The sequence below is a fragment of the Ornithodoros turicata genome, chromosome 9 (assembly GCF_037126465.1).
Source record: "Ornithodoros turicata isolate Travis chromosome 9, ASM3712646v1, whole genome shotgun sequence".
NCBI classification, from domain to species: Eukaryota; Metazoa; Arthropoda; class Arachnida; order Ixodida; family Argasidae; genus Ornithodoros; species Ornithodoros turicata.
The window spans coordinates 4,263,592-4,283,154 of NC_088209.1; the positions used below are offsets into that span (position 1 = coordinate 4,263,592).

At 46.3% G+C, this 19,563-nt stretch overlaps 1 protein-coding gene across 1 annotated transcript in view; it reads right to left on the minus strand.

Annotated features, from left to right (window-relative positions):
• The window catches only part of LOC135369212 (atlastin-2-like), a 144,159-nt gene that overhangs the window by 36,708 nt on the left and 87,888 nt on the right, over positions 1 to 19,563 (minus strand). The window contains exons 6-8 of the mRNA XM_064602841.1: positions 11,829 to 11,956; positions 11,520 to 11,576; positions 11,258 to 11,329 (exon numbers count right to left, since the gene is read on the minus strand). Of these exons, the coding sequence (XP_064458911.1) occupies positions 11,258 to 11,329; positions 11,520 to 11,576; positions 11,829 to 11,956 (257 nt within the window). The remainder of the gene's footprint in view (positions 1 to 11,257; positions 11,330 to 11,519; positions 11,577 to 11,828; positions 11,957 to 19,563) is intronic.

Consider the following 19,563-nt stretch of genomic DNA (forward strand, 5'->3'; position numbering starts at 1 on the left):
GTTTTTCCTTAGTATATGTACTTGTTAGCTTGTACTGCGACCTCCACAGGTGGCGCTGTCACCGTGCAACATTGACGTCTCGCCGAGACGCACTCTTAGTGCCAACCCAAGATCGTGTCACTTCCCTACTCCGGGCTGACGAGTCCCAAGTAGGACGAAACAGCTCTACTCGGCTGGGAGTGCAAATTGTAAACATATGCTCGACGTGCAGCCATAGAGCATTAGCTATTTTTCCTTTGTATATGTACTTACTAGCTTGCACTGCAGCCTCCACAGGTGGCGCTGTCAACGAGCAACATTGACGTCTCGCCGAGACGCACTGTTAGTGCCAACCGAAGATCGTGTCACTTCCCTACTCCGGGCTGACGAGTCCCAAGTAGGACGAAACAGCTCTTCTCGGCTGGGAGTGCAAATCGTAAACATATGCTCGACGTGCAGCCATAGAGCATTAGCTGTTTTTCCTTAGTATATGTACTTGTTAGCTTGTACTGCGACCTCCACAGGTGGCGCTGTCACCGTGCAACATTGACGTCTCGCCGAGACGCACTGTTAGTGCCAACCCAAGATCGTGTCACTTCCCTACTCTGGGCTGACGAGTCCCAAGTAGGACGAAACAGCTCTTCTCGGCTGGGAGTGCAAATTGTAAACATATGCTCGACGTGCAGCCATAGAGCATTAGCTGTTTTTCCTTAGTATATGTACTTGTTAGCTTGTACTGCGACCTCCACAGGTGGCGCTGTCACCGTGCAACATTGACGTCTCGCCGAGACGCACTGTTAGTGCCAACCCAAGATCGTGTCACTTCCCTACTCCGGGCTGACGAGTCCCAAGTAGGACGAAACAGCTCTTCTCGGCTGGGAGTGCAAATTGTAAACATATGCTCGACGTGCAGCCATAGAGCATTAGCTGTTTTTCCTTAGTATATGTACTTGTTAGCTTGTACTGCGACCTCCACAGGTGGCGCTGTCACCGTGCAACATTGACGTCTCGCCGAGACGCACTGTTAGTGCCAACCCAAGATCGTGTCACTTCCCTACTCTGGGCTGACGAGTCCCAAGTAGGACGAAACAGCTCTTCTCGGCTGGGAGTGCAAATTGTAAACATATGCTCGACGTGCAGCCATAGAGCATTAGCTGTTTTTCCTTAGTATATGTACTTGTTAGCTTGTACTGCGACCTCCACAGGTGGCGCTGTCACCGTGCAACATTGACGTCTCGCCGAGACGCACTGTTAGTGCCAACCCAAGATCGTGTCACTTCCCTACTCCGGGCTGACGAGTCCCAAGTAGGACGAAACAGCTCTTCTCGGCTGGGAGTGCAAATTGTAAACATATGCTCGACGTGCAGCCATAGAGCATTAGCTGTTTTTCCTTAGTATATGTACTTGCTAGCTTGTACTGCGACCTCTACAGGTGGCGCTGTCACCGTGCAACATTGACGTCTCGCCGAGACGCACTGTTAGTGCCAACCCAAGATCGTCTCACTTCCCAACTCCGGGCTGCCGAGTCCCAAGTAGGACGAAACAGCTCTACTCGGCTGGGAGTGCCGATCAATTGTAAACATATGCTCGACGTGCAGCCATAGAGCATTAGCTGTTTTTCCTTAGTATATGTACTTGCTAGCTTGTACTGCGACCTCCACAGGTGGCGCTGTCACCGTGCAACATTGACGTCTCGACGAGACGCACTGTTAGTGCCAACCCAAGATCGTCTCACTTCCCTACTCTGGGCTGCCGAGTCCCAAGTAGGACGAAACAGCTCTACTCGGCTGGGAGTGCAAATTGTAAACATATGCTCGACGTGCAGCCATAGAGCATTAGCTGTTTTTCCTTAGTATATGTACTTGTTAGCTTGTACTGCGACCTCCACAGGTGGCGCTGTCACCGTGCAACATTGACGTCTCGACGAGACGCACTGTTAGTGCCAACCGAAGATCGTCTCACTTCCCTACTCCGGGCTGCCGAGTCCCAAGTAGGACGAAACAGCTCTACTCGGCTGGGAGTGCAAATTGTAAACATATGCTCGACGTGCAGCCATAGAGCATTAGCTGTTTTTCCTTAGTATATGTACTTGTTAGCTTGTACTGCGACCTCCACAGGTGGCGCTGTCACCGTGCAACATTGACGTCTCGACGAGACGCACTGTTAGTGCCAACCCAAGATCGTCTCACTTCCCTACTCTGGGCTGACGAGTCCCAAGTAGGACGAAACAGCTCTTCTCGGCTGGGAGTGCAAATTGCAAACATATGCTCGACGTGCAGCCATAGAGCATTAGCTGTTTTCCCTTAGTATATGTACTTGTTAGCTTGTACTGCGACCTCCACAGGTGGCGCTGTCACCGTGCAACATTGACGTCTCGCCGAGACGCACTGTTAGTGCCAACCCAAGATCGTGTCACTTCCCTACTCCGGGCTGACGAGTCCCAAGTAGGACGAAACAGCTCTTCTCGGCTGGGAGTGCAAATTGTAAACATATGCTCGACGTGCAGCCATAGAGCATTAGCTGTTTTTCCTTAGTATATGTACTTGTTAGCTTGTACTGCGACCTCCACAGGTGGCGCTGTCACCGTGCAACATTGACGTCTCGACGAGACGCACTGTTAGTGCCAACCGAAGATCGTCTCACTTCCCTACTCCGGGCTGCCGAGTCCCAAGTAGGACGAAACAGCTCTACTCGGCTGGGAGTGCAAATTGTAAACATATGCTCGACGTGCAGCCATAGAGCATTAGCTGTTTTTCCTTAGTATATGTACTTGTTAGCTTGTACTGCGACCTCCACAGGTGGCGCTGTCACCGTGCAACATTGACGTCTCGACGAGACGCACTGTTAGTGCCAACCCAAGATCGTCTCACTTCCCTACTCTGGGCTGCCGAGTCCCAAGTAGGACGAAACAGCTCTTCTCGGCTGGGAGTGCAAATTGCAAACATATGCTCGACGTGCAGCCATAGAGCATTAGCTGTTTTCCCTTAGTATATGTACTTGTTAGCTTGTACTGCGACCTCCACAGGTGGCGCTGTCACCGTGCAACATTGACGTCTCGCCGAGACGCACTGTTAGTGCCAACCCAAGATCGTGTCACTTCCCTACTCCGGGCTGACGAGTCCCAAGTAGGACGAAACAGCTCTTCTCGGCTGGGAGTGCAAATTGTAAACATATGCTCGACGTGCAGCCATAGAGCATTAGCTGTTTTTCCTTAGTATATGTACTTGTTAGCTTGTACTGCGACCTCCACAGGTGGCGCTGTCACCGTGCAACATTGACGTCTCGCCGAGACGCACTGTTAGTGCCAACCCAAGATCGTGTCACTTCCCTACTCCGGGCTGACGAGTCCCAAGTAGGACGAAACAGCTCTTCTCGGCTGGGAGTGCAAATTGTAAACATATGCTCGACGTGCAGCCATAGAGCATTAGCTGTTTTTCCTTAGTATATGTACTTGTTAGCTTGTACTGCGACCTCCACAGGTGGCGCTGTCACCGTGCAACATTGACGTCTCGCCGAGACGCACTGTTAGTGCCAACCCAAGATCGTGTCACTTCCCTACTCCGGGCTGACGAGTCCCAAGTAGGACGAAACAGCTCTTCTCGGCTGGGAGTGCAAATTGTAAACATATGCTCGACGTGCAGCCATAGAGCATTAGCTGTTTTTCCTTAGTATATGTACTTGTTAGCTTGTACTGCGACCTCCACAGGTGGCGCTGTCACCGTGCAACATTGACGTCTCGCCGAGACGCACTGTTAGTGCCAACCCAAGATCGTGTCACTTCCCTACTCTGGGCTGACGAGTCCCAAGTAGGACGAAACAGCTCTTCTCGGCTGGGAGTGCAAATTGTAAACATATGCTCGACGTGCAGCCATAGAGCATTAGCTGTTTTTCCTTAGTATATGTACTTGTTAGCTTGTACTGCGACCTCCACAGGTGGCGCTGTCACCGTGCAACATTGACGTCTCGCCGAGACGCACTGTTAGTGCCAACCCAAGATCGTCTCACTTCCCTACTCCGGGCTGACGAGTCCCAAGTAGGACGAAACAGCTCTACTCGGCTGGGAGTGCAAATTGTAAACATATGCTCGACGTGCAGCCATAGAGCATTAGCTGTTTTTCCTTTGTATATGTACTTGTTAGCTTGTACTGCGACCTCCACAGGTGGCGCTGTCACCGTGCAACATTGACATCTCGACGAGACGCACTGTTAGTGCCAACCCAAGATCGTCTCACTTCCCTACTCTGGGCTGACGAGTCCCAAGTAGGACGAAACAGCTCTTCTCGGCTTGGAGTGCAAATTGTAAACATATGCTCGACGTGCAGCCATAGAGCATTAGCTGTTTTTCCTTAGTATATGTACTTGTTAGCTTGTACTGCGACCTCCACAGGTGGCGCTGTCACCGTGCAACATTGACGTCTCGACGAGACGCACTGTTAGTGCCAACCCAAGATCGTCTCACTTCCCTACTCTGGGCTGACGAGTCCCAAGTAGGACGAAACAGCTCTTCTCGGCTGGGAGTGCAAATTGTAAACATATGCTCGACGTGCAGCCATAGAGCATTAGCTGTTTTTCCTTAGTATATGTACTTGTTAGCTTGTACTGCGACCTCCACAGGTGGCGCTGTCACCGTGCAACATTGACGTCTCGACGAGACGCACTGTTAGTGCCAACCCAAGATCGTCTCACTTCCCTACTCTGGGCTGACGAGTCCCAAGTAGGACGAAACAGCTCTTCTCGGCTGGGAGTGCAAATTGTAAACATATGCTCGACGTGCAGCCATAGAGCATTAGCTGTTTTTCCTTAGTATATGTACTTGTTAGCTTGTACTGCGACCTCCACAGGTGGCGCTGTCACCGTGCAACATTGACGTCTCGACGAGACGCACTGTTAGTGCCAACCCAAGATCGTCTCACTTCCCTACTCTGGGCTGACGAGTCCCAAGTAGGACGAAACAGCTCTTCTCGGCTGGGAGTGCAAATTGTAAACATATGCTCGACGTGCAGCCATAGAGCATTAGCTGTTTTTCCTTAGTATATGTACTTGTTAGCTTGTACTGCGACCTCCACAGGTGGCGCTGTCACCGTGCAACATTGACGTCTCGACGAGACGCACTGTTAGTGCCAACCCAAGATCGTCTCACTTCCCTACTCCGGGCTGCCGAGTCCCAAGTAGGACGAAACAGCTCTACTCGGCTGGGAGTGCAAATTGTAAACATATGCTCGACGTGCAGCCATAGAGCATTAGCTGTTTTTCCTTAGTATATGTACTTGTTAGCTTGTACTGCGACCTCCACAGGTGGCGCTGTCACCGTGCAACATTGACGTCTCGACGAGACGCACTGTTAGTGCCAACCCAAGATCGTCTCACTTCCCTACTCCGGGCTGACGAGTCCCAAGTAGGACGAAACAGCTCTACTCGGCTGGGAGTGCAAATTGTAAACATATGCTCGACGTGCAGCCATAGAGCATTAGCTATTTTTCCTTTGTATATGTACTTGCTAGCTTGCACTGCAGCCTCCACAGGTGGCGCTGTCAACGAGCAACACTGACGTCTCGCCGAGACGCACTGTTAGTGCCAACCGAAGATCGTGTCACTTCCCTACTACGGCCTGACGAGTCCCAAGTAAAATGAAACAGCTGTACTCGGCTGGGAGTGCACGGTCAAATTATAAACACACACACATATATATATACAGTTATGAAGGAATGAAACGCAAACAAAGAAGGTAGGGGAAGTAAAAAACGGGACGATTTATTACAATTTAAACGAATAGAAATATATTTAGGGGTATGGTCAACGTTGCAGCGGAAGCTCCGCCTTCTTCAGGACTTCCTTCATTCCTTCATAACTTTACTTTATATTTACTTCTTGGCCTTCTGAACTTTTATTCGTCTCCATATATATATATATATATATATATATATAGACTACAAGTAATGAAGAGACTTGGGAGGCCGTATAAGGGTTAAAAACATTTGCTACTTTTATTACATTACTAATTAAGGGGGCGCTAGGAATATATTTACAGTTAGGGGTCGACGTTTCGGCAGTCAGCGCTGCCTTCAACAGAACTAAACTTGGAAATAGGTGACAAGGACTTATATACAAGGGAAAGGGGGAAAATGAGAGGGGAACAGTGCACGTGGAGCGGAGTTGGTGATGTTGCAGGAGCATTGTTGCTAATGGTCCATTGAGCACTTGCAGGAGCATTGGCTGTCTTCCAGGAGAGTTCTCCTTGGTCGTCTGATAAACCTGAAATGATAACAGAGAGACGGCAGAAAGAACGAAAGAGGGTCGGGGTACTTGATCTAGGAGCTAAGGCTGCGAACTGTAGACAATACGCCGGGGTCTTCGTTTATCGTGGACTGGAATTTGTGGATTAGGAATGATTCACGCTGTTGCCTGCTACGGTCTGAGGGGAAACCAGATTGTAAGATGTACACGTGGATGTCCTTGAATGAGTGGCCGGTTTGATTGAAATGACGCGACACAGGGAGATTTGGTTTCTTTGTAATATCGGACTTGTGATTATTAAAACGAATTCGGAATGATGTTGTAGTTTGGCCGATATATTGTGCTTTGCATGCGTTGCATTCCAATAGATATACTACGTTGGATGAGTTGCAGTCAGAAGTAGTTTTGATTTTTACTTGGAAGTTGCTGTTTGTGCTTTGTACCCTGTCTGCAGTCTGCATTACAATACAAATTTGGCATCTTCGTCCGTTGCATGGGTGGCAGCCCTCGGTTGTAGAAGGTGGCTTATTGACTTTTGCGTTGACTAAGTGGTCTTGAAGATTCCTTGCACGACGATATGCTATGCGAGGCGGTTCTGGGAATATTTCTCCAAGACGCTCCGACTGTGTTAAAATTGGGTGATGACGTTTCAGTATGTTTTTAAGGTTAGGGATCGCGCCATTGAAGGTGACTGTAAGATTAACCCGCTTGGGGCGTTCGGGGCGTGTTGAGTTTTTTAGAAGTTCACTGCGATTAGTACGGCGGGCTCTACATATCGCGTCCTTCACGAGATCCTGGGGGAAGTTTCGGCTGACCAGCGTGTTTTGAAGATCGTTAAGGTTTGCGTCCAGCTCGTCCTCTTGGGAACAAATGCGCCGGTAGCGGAGGGCCTGACTGTACGGGATGGCCAATTTTGTATGTCGGGGAAATGACGGGGAATGACGATATCGGGGAATGACGATAAACGAAGACCCCGGCGTATTGTCTACAGTTCGCAGCCTTAGCTCCTAGATCAAGTCCCCCGACCCTCTTTCGTTCTTTCTGCCGTCTCTCTGTTATCATTTCAGGTTTATCAGACGACCAAGGAGAACTCTCCTGGAAGACAGCCAATGCTCCTGCAAGTGCTCAATGGACCATTAGCAACAATGCTCCTGCAACATCACCAACTCCGCTCCACGTGCACTGTTCCCCTCTCATTTTCCCCCTTTCCCTTGTATATAAGCCCTTGTCACCTATTTCCAAGTTTAGTTCTGTTGAAGGCAGCGCTGACTGCCGAAACGTCGACCCCTAACTGTAAATATATTCCTAGCGCCCCCTTAATTAGTAATGTAATAAAAGTAGCAAATGTTTTTAACCATTATACGGCCTCCCAAGTCTCTTCATTACTTGTAGTCTATTTGTTTTCGCGTCCATCTGTACTCAGTTATACATTCATATATATATATATATATATGCGAATGCTCCATGGCTGCACGAGAGGCATGTGTTTACAATTCAAGCGTGCCACAGTCCCAGCTGTGGACGGCCGTTTCGAGCTTTTTGGCTCTCATCGGCACAGCGTAGGGATGTGACACCTTCTTGGTTCGGCACAAACACTGTCTCTGCAAGACATCAATGTCCCAAGGTGTTATCAACACCTCTGGAGTGCGCAGTGCAAAGCCAGTAAGTACAGATTATAGTAATACAGTAATAGTATATAGATACTCATGGAACGATGCGACAGCACCAAAGGACACGTGTTTCGCCGTCTTTGTGGCTCGTCAGCTCTGGGTAGCTGCGCATCGTTCGGAATTGGCAAATCCCCCTAGGGGTCGCTCAGCGAGCGATATACACCTGCGAGGGTGTTGGGAGAGGAGTGTTGGGAGGGTGTAGTATATATATATATATACAAATATAAAAATGAGCGAATGCTCCATGGCTGCACGTGAGGCCTATGTTTACAATTCAAGCGTGCCACAATCACAACTGTGGACGGCCGTTTCGAGCTTTTTGGCTCTCATCGGCACAGCGTAGGGATGTGACACGCTCTTGGGTCAGCACAAACACTGTGTCTCTGCAAGAGTGTTAGCAACATATCTGGAACATTGATGTCTTGTATATATAAGCACAGAAAAGGTAACGAGGGAATTCAGAAGTTTACGTGCAACAATTTTGAATTCGATAACAAGCATTATCTGCAAATTAGTGGTACAGCTATGGGAACAAAAATGGCCCCCAACTATGCTAATATGTTCATGGGCTATCTTGAAGAACGCTTCCTAGAGACATGTTTGCTCAAACTCCTTCTCCAGAAACGCTTCCTCGATGACGTATTCATGTTGTGGCCCCATTCTGAGGAAAGCCTTTTATCGTTCATAGATAATTTTAATAACGTCCACCCGACTATAAAATTTACCCACACTTATTCTAAAGAGGCCATAAGCTTTCTGGACGTTCGTGTTAAGATTTGTAACAACTCAATAGAAACAAACTTGTACCGTAAACCAACAGACTCCCAGCAGTACCTGTCATTCAACAGTTGTCATCCGCGACATACTAAATTAGCCATCCCTTACAGTCTAGCCATACGCTACAGAAGAATCTGCTCCCGCGATGACGAATTAGATGGTAACCTTGCCAGCCTTCAAGAAACTTTAGTTAATCGACAATTCCCGCCAGACCTAGTGAAAAATGCACTCAGTAAAGACCGCCATACGAACTGCACGGATCTCCTGAAAAAATCAAAGCAACCTAAAGATGAGAAATTTACTTTACTCTAACCTTTAACGGTAATATACCTGACCTTAAAAATATCTTACAACGACACCAGCCCCTTCAATCCTAGTCGGAACGTCTAAATTAAACATTCCCTACACCGCCCCGTATAACATACCGTCGCGCGCAGAACATTCAGGATCACTTGGTACAGGCTAACATTAACAACCCGGAACATACAGTCAAAGGCTGCCACCCTTGCATGGGACGTTGATGTCAAATTTGTAACCTGATGCAGACCGCGGATACACTACACAGTACAAATTGTAATTTCCATATAAAGATCAGTGGCGACCACGACTGCAACTCCTCTAACGTCGTATATTTATTACAGTGCAATTTTTGTAAAGCACAGTACATTGGCCAAACTACAACAAGTTTCGGAATTCGATTCAATAATCATAAATCTGATATGACAAAGAAACTAAATCTCCCGGTCTCCCACCACCTTCGCGAACCTGGCCATTCCTTCAATGACATAACTGTATTCATTTTACAGTCAAGGTTCATATCCAACCGCAGCAGACAACAACGTGAGTCTTATTTAATTCATAAATTCCAATGCACAATAAACGAAGAAAGGCATATTGTCCACAGTCCGCAGCCTGAGCTCATGGTCAGATTTGAGCACTCAGTCACCCTCGCAGGTGTATACCGCTCGCTGAGCGACCCCTAGTTTGGCAATCCCGAACGATGCGCAGCTACCCAGAGCTGACGAGCCGCAAACACGGCGAAACACGTGTCCACTGGTTCTGTCGCATCGTTCCATGAGTATCTGTTTCTCTGCGTGCGGCCATAGAAACCATTTTAAACTGTAATTTTTCATTTCAAATACGTCTAGCGTCATTTACTTGTTTCTTTAATGGCTTTTTCCCTTCATTATAATTCACTGGCTTGCACTGTGGCATTGAGGAGTGCTCAGTCACCCTCTCAGGTGTATATCGCTCGCTGAGCGACCCCTGGTTTGCCAATTCCGAACGATGCGCAGCTACCCAGAGCTGACGAGCCTCAAACACGGCGAAACACGTGTCCTCTGGTGCTCGCATCGTTCCATGAGTATCTGTTTCTCTGCGTGCAGCCACAGAAGCCATCTTAATCTGTAAGTTTGAATTTCAAACACGTCTAGTATCATTTACTTGTTTCTTTAATGGCTTTTTTCCCTCTTTATAATTCACTGGCTTGCACTGTGACATTGAGGAGTGCTCAGTCACCCTCCCAGGTGTATATCGCTCGCTGAGCGACCCCTGGTTTGCCAATTCCGAACGATGCGCAGCTACCCAGAGCTGACGAGCCGCAAACACGGCGAAACACGTGTCATCTGGTGCTGTCGCATGTACATATACATATATCTGTGTGTGTGTCTTTTTTGCTAGGGCGTGTGCCGAGGCAACGACGGTCGCAGGTAATCTGCAGGGGCGTGCGGGGCTCTATTCCTAATACTTTTAGGAAATAGGTCAATTTTTGAAAGAGGAAATTGAAGAGTGAGAGAAGAAGGCGGAGGGTACGTGGTGGCGTAGCCTATTCCCCTGGCATGTGTCTCGCGACGTCATCTCGGCATTTCAAGGATATGTAAGCAGCGCGTGATCTGAGAAGAGAAGAAATGCACGGGGCTCTTTCGACGTCACGGGAGGATCGACCATCCGCGGCTGCTACGGTCTGCCACGGCTTTTGTAAATTTGATTGCGCTGTGATAGTAGAAAGCACAGCGATAATATTTTGCATGGTGATTCGTGACGTGCAGCTTGAATGAGCTTTAAGGTGGGTTAACCTCGCGTCACCGCTTTCCGTTCGCTGACTTACAAATCAGCGAATTGATAGGATGTGCAAAAAAAGGATATCTCCTTTAGGCTCATGAGAACGATAAGCTACAATGTCCCAGGTGATTATCTGGTGCACAGGCTCCATTAAGGCCTAATTTATTTTCGCTACGCTGCTCACAGAGCCATGTGCGCCCGAGCGACGCTATGTGTAGCTAAATTCACTAGTGAATTGAAGAAAGGAGATTCTGCAGTACATGTACGTCACAGTGACACAGCGTTTAGCCACGATGTCCCTCTAGCCAAACAGCTGCTGCACGATTGTTCGCTGCTGTGCTTTGCAATGTGTACTTCGCTGGAGTATCCCACAGATGACCAGGATGATACTTAGAGTGACCGCTGGAAAGGCGCCATGTAGAGGCATACGCCTGTTTGTGACGCTTATGTATTGAGAGTTTCTTTTGGGTGATATTATCCTAACTGGCCGACAGAAAAAAGTTTGGTTGAGCAAAATATACCAATGGGGGGCTTACCTTTTCCATCTCAGTTTCATATTTTTGGATGATTTCGTCCCTGATTCTCTTATTGTGGATAAATGCAGTTGCCTGTGAATAGAAATGATGCTGAGGAATTTTTTTGCATCGTTATCAAGGTAAGATATAGAAAGTACACGGGAAAATTTCAATTATTCGTTGTATTCATTAATACTGATGTGTGAGAGGCAGGTTCTTGAACATTACGTCACTTGTACTTAAATTTACTACACTAACAAATGTCATGTGTAGTCAAACCTACGTTGAAGACAGACATGGGTTGAGGGAGCTCCTTTTGGTCGAAGACGGTGAAATAAGTCTGAAATATATAAACACATTTTTATAGTCACTTCCCCGCTGGCAGTCTCGCGCACATGGGTCAATATAAATAAATCGTAACGTTGCTATCGCGTGCTTCATACACAATAATAAATAAATATTGATAAATTATGTCAGTAGATATTGAATGCTTCAACAAAAAGAAGCCAAATAAGGGTAAAAAAAAAGTTCGGCAATGTCCTTATTCTGTGATAATACAATGCGTCTACAATATACAACACACAGAGCTCACCTGAAACATCCACAAGAGCTCCTTGCAGTTAATAATCCTTCCATTGACCTTTTTTGGAACAAGCCTTTCGGGTGAAAGAAGATAAGACAAGAGGTCCCTCAAGTGACGCTTAAATACTCCAGATATATCTGTGAATGAAGATTCGTATTGTGAGGTACCGATGTACTTGACTGTGTAGTTAGAAAACAGTGTACACGTAGGAAGAATGTTCAAGCAAATGAGTGTTCTCGTAGACGAATCCCTCCAGCTGAACACAATTGTGGCGACTGAAAAATGGGGGCGATAGGAAGAGTGCATAGTAAACCCTGTATCCAAGAGCTACCCAAGGGCGACACAAATCCGAGTGCTCCCTGTCAAAAGATTTCTTCACAGGACTACACTCCTATTTAAGCGGACCGGGAGTGTAGTTCCTGACTTACCAGATTTCATAGGACTGTGCTTCCCCCTATGTTAGTGAACGAGATGGTGAGTCCACGCACATGTTCCCCTTATGATCAAAGAAGGAGGACCTCGCATGCCTCCTTTATACTATAATTTTCTGTAGGACGATGCTTTTGTAAAGGTCACGGCGACGCGGTTCATAACACTTTAATCGGCATTCGGAATTTTATAAAATTCCCAAATTATTTAATTTTTGCAAAAGTATTTGACTCAAAATGTATTTATTCCCGATGGGGCCTACTCAAGGCGGTTGTGTAACTATAATTATCAAAGCCGTTAATTAACTTTCATAACTAATCGTAATAATTAGTGAAAATAGGTTCACCGCATAATTACAAAGCTGTAGACCATGAGAAACGCACCCCTCAAGAATCGAAACCGCAGACCCTTGCTGTGCTGTAGTAAAAAAAAAAATGGGCGAAAATGCAAACTATTCCAACATCGCGCGGGTTTTTCGGCCACTTTCTCCTGGACCCTTATCGGTGCCACCCTTTCTCAACTGACAACATGCTGTTTCTTAACGCATGAAACATCCCGTTTGTCCCCAGCAGTAAGTGTGAGACGGAATATTGATGCTACTTCTCAGTCCGCTTAAAGTTATACACAGAGGAGAGACAACGACAGAAAGAACCAGACGGGGGGGGGGATCCTTCGCTATGTACATGACTTTTTGTTGTGCTGTGACACCTCAGATGTCAATTCGGACTTCAAAATTGCATACATAATGAATCTTTTCGACCAGTATGTACAGGGAATGAAATTTACAGATGTGTTACCTGACAATTTTCGGATATCATGATCATGCGGGAGGCTGGTCACCTGTGTTGGGCCTATGACTCAAAATCTAATAAAGGTATCCTTTCATACGATTCAGGGCATTCAAGGACTGTGAAAAGGGTTATCATCATGTCCACACTTACTGCAGCCTTGGACAAATCATGTACGCATACCCTCAATGAAACATTCCGCATGCAGTTAGATAGAATGAGAAGGGAGGGGGTACCAAGAAACCCTGTTGTTACAAATTGCAGAAACCATGCTAAACACATTAAAAGGTTCGAATAAGACACAACAGCAGACCGGTCAAGCTACCTTACATCCATAGCATCACGCACAATTAAAAAGAAATGGGAGCAAGACGCGCAGTTCCTGTGGCCATCACGGCCCCAAACAAATATCTCAAGGTATGCCCTGCCATAAACAAAAAAGAAAAGAAGCTAACAACTTGGCGGCTACAGCGCAGAATGAACTGGTAGATGTGCACAAGGGACTGTCTACAGTATCCTTTTATCATGCAACACAGTCTTTATGGGCCAAACGGGCAGATGTACAAAAACAAGGTTCAGAGAGCATGCGCCTGGTCATCTGGCAGTTATCTGCAAAAACTGCAGATGCGAACCTCTATTTCAAAAAGCCTCCATAGCAGCAACATTTCAAATCCAACTGGATAGAGAGATCCTTGAAGCCTACTAGATACACAAAGCCTGTGATAAATGTGTAATCACACCATCTCTCGATCTCAAACAACAATCTCACAACAATCTCAGACGACAGTGATTTGTACACTCTTAAAAATGAACTTCACCGCATAGCACGCCCTTACCTAACCGCCATCATCTCAAATGATATCGTCATCTGCTCTGATTTGTTGAAAACGGATGGCATATGCCTTTTTTGTGACACTTATGCGGTTCATAATTGTCACAAAAAAGGCGTACGCCTCCCATTTTCAACTAATCGTGGCAGATAGCGATATCATTAGCGATGATGGTTGGCTAGGAGCGTGCTATGCGCTAAAATTCATTTCTAAGAGTGTAGTGTTCACGTGTTTGTGATATATGCCTACCAAATGGGATTTTGCTATTTAAGTGTGTCAACAATAAAAAAAAAACTTTTAGTTTTCAGTACGCAGCCTTCCCGTCGGTTATTTGTGTCCTTGTCTCTCTGCTCTGTAAAGCTTTAAGTATGAATTACCAACCACGCCCTTTCTCTACCTTAGTTCTCAGCCGACGTTCTCACCAAACCTACGTTATGCCGCCTTTGGTTTCGTTCTCCACATTATCTGGTTGACATCGTCATTTTCATGAGTTTTGAGGAGACCACATACCGCTACATCCAGCCCTTTTGCTGAGTGACAACCTCTTATACCTCCTTCAAGAACGCTTAGCTTTTTTAGGGATATGGGCTTTCAAATACACTATGATTGTGCGCGTCTTAATTTCTACGATATTTTTCTATGGTGTTTGCGCATTATAGCCTGAGTTGCTTTTGGGCCAATAAAATACAATCATCATCATCAACAACATTATCCCCCCCAGACACCGTTCGTGATTTCATCTGATAAATGTCACACAGTAAAACTGCCTATCTATAACTTCCAAAATCACGCAGATAAAGAATGACTCACTTCGCTGCTCGATAGGTGTGTACCTTGTACGATGTTTTAACAAACAAAAATAACGGTACCGACCAGGACGCTAGACAGCGAGAGAACGATAGGAAATAGGGGCCGCAGGACGCGATCGCGCATCGCTTGAAAATATTGCATTTTCGCACATTGTTTACCACGGCTTTTTTGTGCACGAAAAAGCGCTGCGGTTTCGATTTTAGCGGAGGAGACTCCCCGGGGGTGTGCTGTGCAACTTTGCAATTGTGCGGTCAACCGATTTTCACTGACTATGAAGATTAATTACAAAAGTTAATTAACGGCTGCGCCTAATGGTGCACCTCCACCTTTGAGTATAGCCCATCGTGACTAGGTATATTGAACAACTTTTCTGTGTGAAAACCAAATCGGGAATTTAATAAAATTCTGGACAGCCGTAAGGCCTGTTCCGACGTATAGCAGCGCGCTAATATCGCGGTACAAAACAGCGCGTTAAATTAGCGCGCACTGTTGTCGGATGGTTCGCACTTGCGAATTCACACTGGCGCTATAATTCAGCGGAAGTTCGGAGGTTGTTTCCGTCTCTCCCATCATGGCACCTACGGAGTTCGACAGCATGCGAACGAACTACTTCGATCGACTGACTAATCCAAAAATTACCAGATATTTTGGATGACAGACTCGCCAGTTCTAATGCGGTCGCCGTGCCGTGAAATCCGGAAGAAAAACAACTCGACGACTTCCGCGACGTCATCACTGAAGAGCCCCCTCATTGGTCAACACGAATTTAGTGCTAATATTTAGTGCTAACTCCGGCAAGCGCTAATTCTTAGCGGTTTGGAGTACTGTGAGGAGGAAAATATTGGGATATTTTCTAGCGCTATATAGAATATAGCTATATGTCGGAACAGACCTTTACATGATGCACCCTGTATTTATTTCATCGAAGGAATCCAATATACGAGGTATTTATATTTAGTATTTACATAATTTTTATTTAAAAAGCTATGGGAGCAAAATAGATGCAGTTTGCGAAATGCGAGGCTGCATCCTCTGGAAGACAGTACGTAACAACGAGGTGACTAATTACTTAAAATCCATTAATTAGCTTTTGAATTACGAAGTTTCGGTGCAAAGCGACATGCAAGGTTGAAATACTATCCTCGTTGAACGCCATATCCCGTTTAAAATATTCTGAAGGGCGCCCCTGCGTTAAAATATGCGTTCACGAATTTTTACATGCAAATGAGCCGAAACCGAAAAAGCGCCCCTGAGAGGGTATATCATCCTCACCGAAGGATGCTTATGTGGGCCGGAAAGCGATTTATCAGGGCAGCTACACGGCACCTACTGTAATCGCTTCATTCCTCCAAAGCATGTGAAATAAGCGCTCCGCATTCCCGGTCTCCGCGGTTTCGGTTTTGGCTCATTTGCATATCAAAATTCGGAAATAGATATTTTAACGCACGTGCGTGTTTCAATCTGCCATATCGCTTTTACCCGAATACTCCTAGTTAAAAAGTTTATTAATGACTTCAAGTAATTTGTGATCTTGTAGTTGCACACTTTCTTAGAGCAGATGTCTCCCTGGCCGTAGAACTCAACTGGAAAAACATCATCTAGGCTGCTCTTATACCATACAGGGTGTCTCAGTTAAATCCCCAGGCTAAATAATTCACGAGCGGGTACACCAATCGAATAACTTTCTTTTTTACAAGTATCTGTCGGTTATCACCTACAAGCCGCGCACCTTGCGAATGAGTATGAGGGGCTCATTATTTAAATAAAAATTCAAATGTGTTTCGTGAAAAACAAGACTTCTAGAGCAGGGAGCCGTCGGCACTAAAATGGGTACTACATCTTTTGGGACCAACGGTGGACACCTTTTAAAGAATATGTATATGCAGGGTGTCCCAAGTAAATACGAACATATTTTTTTAAATATATATATATAAGAGTCCCGTCGAAGGCGGCGCTGACTGCCGAAACGTCGACCCTCGTAAATCGCTTTTTCCGAGATGAAGTCAATTGCAATATAGCATATGCTGAAGGGCACTCCCTATGAGGGCATTAGGAAACTCTTAAGCCAGTGGCTTAATTAACTTTCAATAATTAACTTTTTAATTATAAAATGAGAACATCTGTTTCCTTCGGTCTCCTCATATTGTAGCCGTTCTCAGAACAAAAATCCGTTCGGTAGGTCGTCCACAAAAAAATCGTGAAGGAACACCGTTCTTTTCGTTATTTTTTTCATTGCGCATCTTCGGAGACGCGTCTTTCCTTCACCCCCAATGTGAGAGGGTGAAGGAGCACAGTGCCGCCCCATGCGCCGAAGAAGAGCTTTAACTTGCCGAAAGAAAACAAAAACAAATGTATCGGGTGACTCTGCCGGAACTGCCCTGATCTTGGGTTGCATTTTCTGTCTTCTTTTGACCTTTTCCAGGACGCAAGAGGCGATAGTGTGCACTTTCACCCTCTCACATTGGAGATGAAGGAAAGACGCGTCTCCGAAGATGCGCAATAAACAAAAAAAAGGCGTTCCTTCACTGATTTTGGGGGGACGGTTCTATCGAACGGATTTTTGTTCTTGAAACGGCTCCGGAATCAGTTGACCGAAGGGACCAGATGTTCTCATTGGGACAACTTCGTTGCTTTTATAATTAAAAGTTAGTTATTGAAAGTTAATTAAATATTCCCTTAGGAGTTTGCCAATGCCCTCCTAAGGAGTGTCCTTCAGCATATGCTATATTGCAACCGATTTCATCTCGGAAAAAGTGATATATATATGTATACTCATGGGACGATGCGACAGCACCAGAGGACACGTGTTTCGCCGTGTTTGCGGCTCGTCAGCTCTGGGTAACTGCGCATCGTTCGGAATTGGCAAACCAGGCGTCGCTCAGCGAGCGATATCCACCTGGGAGGGTGACTGAGCACTCCTCAATGCCACAATGCAAGCTAGTGAATTATAATGAGGGGAAAAAAGTCATTAAAGAAACAAGTATATGACACTAGACGTGTTTGAAATTCAAACTTACATATTAAGATGGCTTCTATGGCTGCACGTAGAGAAACAGATACTCATGGAACGATGCGACAGCACCGGAGGACACGTGTTTCGCCGTGTTTGCGGCTCGTCAGCTCTGGGTAGCTGCGCATCGTTCGGAATTGGCAAACCAGGTATCGCTCAGCGAGCGATATACACCTGGGAGGTTGACTGAGCACTCCTCAATGCCACAGTGCAAGCTAGTGAATTATAATGAGGGGAAAAAAGCCATTAAAGTAACAAGTAAATGACGCTAGACGTATTTGAAATTAAAAATTACAGATTAAGATGGTTCTATGGCTGCACGCAGAGAAACAGATACTCATGGAACGATGCGACAGCACCAGAGGACACGTGTTTCGCCGTGTTTGCGGCTCGTCAGCTCTGGGTAGCTGCGCATCGTTCGGAATTGGCAAACCAGGGATCGCTCAGCGAGCGATATACACCTGGGAGGTTGACTGAGCACTCCTCAATGCCACAGTGCAAGCTAGTGAATTATAATGAGGGGAAAAAAGCCATTAAAGTAACAAGTAAATGACGCTAGACGTATTTGAAATTAAAAATTACAGATTAAGATGGTTCTATGGCTGCACGCAGAGAAACAGATACTCATGGAACGATGCGACAGCACCAGAGGACACGTGTTCCGCCGTGTTTCAGGTTCGTCAACTCTGGGTAGCTGCGCACCGTTCGGGATTGCCAAACTAGGGGTCGCTCAGCGAGCGATATACACCTGGGAGGTTGACTGAGCACTCCTCAATGCCACAATGCAAGCTAGTGAATTATAATGAGGGGAAAAAGTCATTAAAGAAACAAGTATATGACACTAGACGTGTTTGAAATTCAAACTTACATATTAAGATGGCTTCTATGGCTGCACGTAGAGAAACAGATACTCATGGAACGATGCGACAGCACCAGAGGACACGTGTTTCGCCGTGTTTGCGGCTCGTCAGCTCTGGGTAGCTGCGCATCGTTCGGAATTGGCAAACCAGGGATCGCTCAGCGAGCGATATACACCTGGGAGGTTGACTGAGCACTCCTCAATGCCACAGTGCAAGCTAGTGAATTATAATGAGGGGAAAAAGCCATTAAAGTAACAAGTAAATGACGCTAGACGTATTTGAAATTAAAAATTACAGATTAAGATGGTTCTATGGCTGCACGCAGAGAAACAGATACTCATGGAACGATGCGACAGCACCAGAGGACACGTGTTTCGCCGTGTTTGCGGCTCGTCAGCTCTGGGTAGCTGCGCATCGTTCGGAATTGGCAAACCAGGGATCGCTCAGCGAGCGATATACACCTGGGAGGTTGACTGAGCACTCCTCAATGCCACAGTGCAAGCTAGTGAATTATAATGAGGGGAAAAAGGCCATTAAAGTAACAAGTAAATGACGCTAGACGTATTTGAAATTAAAAATTACAGATTAAGATGGTTCTATGGCTGCACGCAGAGAAACAGATACTTATGGAAAGATGCGACAGCACCAGAGGACACGTGTTTCGCCGTGTTTGCGGCTCGTCAGCTCTGGATAGCTGCGCATCGTTCGGAATTGGCAAACCAGGGATCGCTCAGCGAGCGATATACACCTGGGAGGTTGACTGAGCACTCCTCAATGCCACAGTGCAAGCTAGTGAATTATAATGAGGGGAAAAAAGCCATTAAAGTAACAAGTAAATGACGCTAGACGTATTTGAAATTAAAAATTACAGATTAAGATGGTTCTATGGCTGCACGCAGAGAAACAGATACTCATGGAACGATGCGACAGCACCAGAGGACACATGTTTCGCCGTGTTTCAGGCTCGTCAACTCTGGGTAGCTGCGCACCGTTCGGGATTGCCAAACTAGGGGTCGC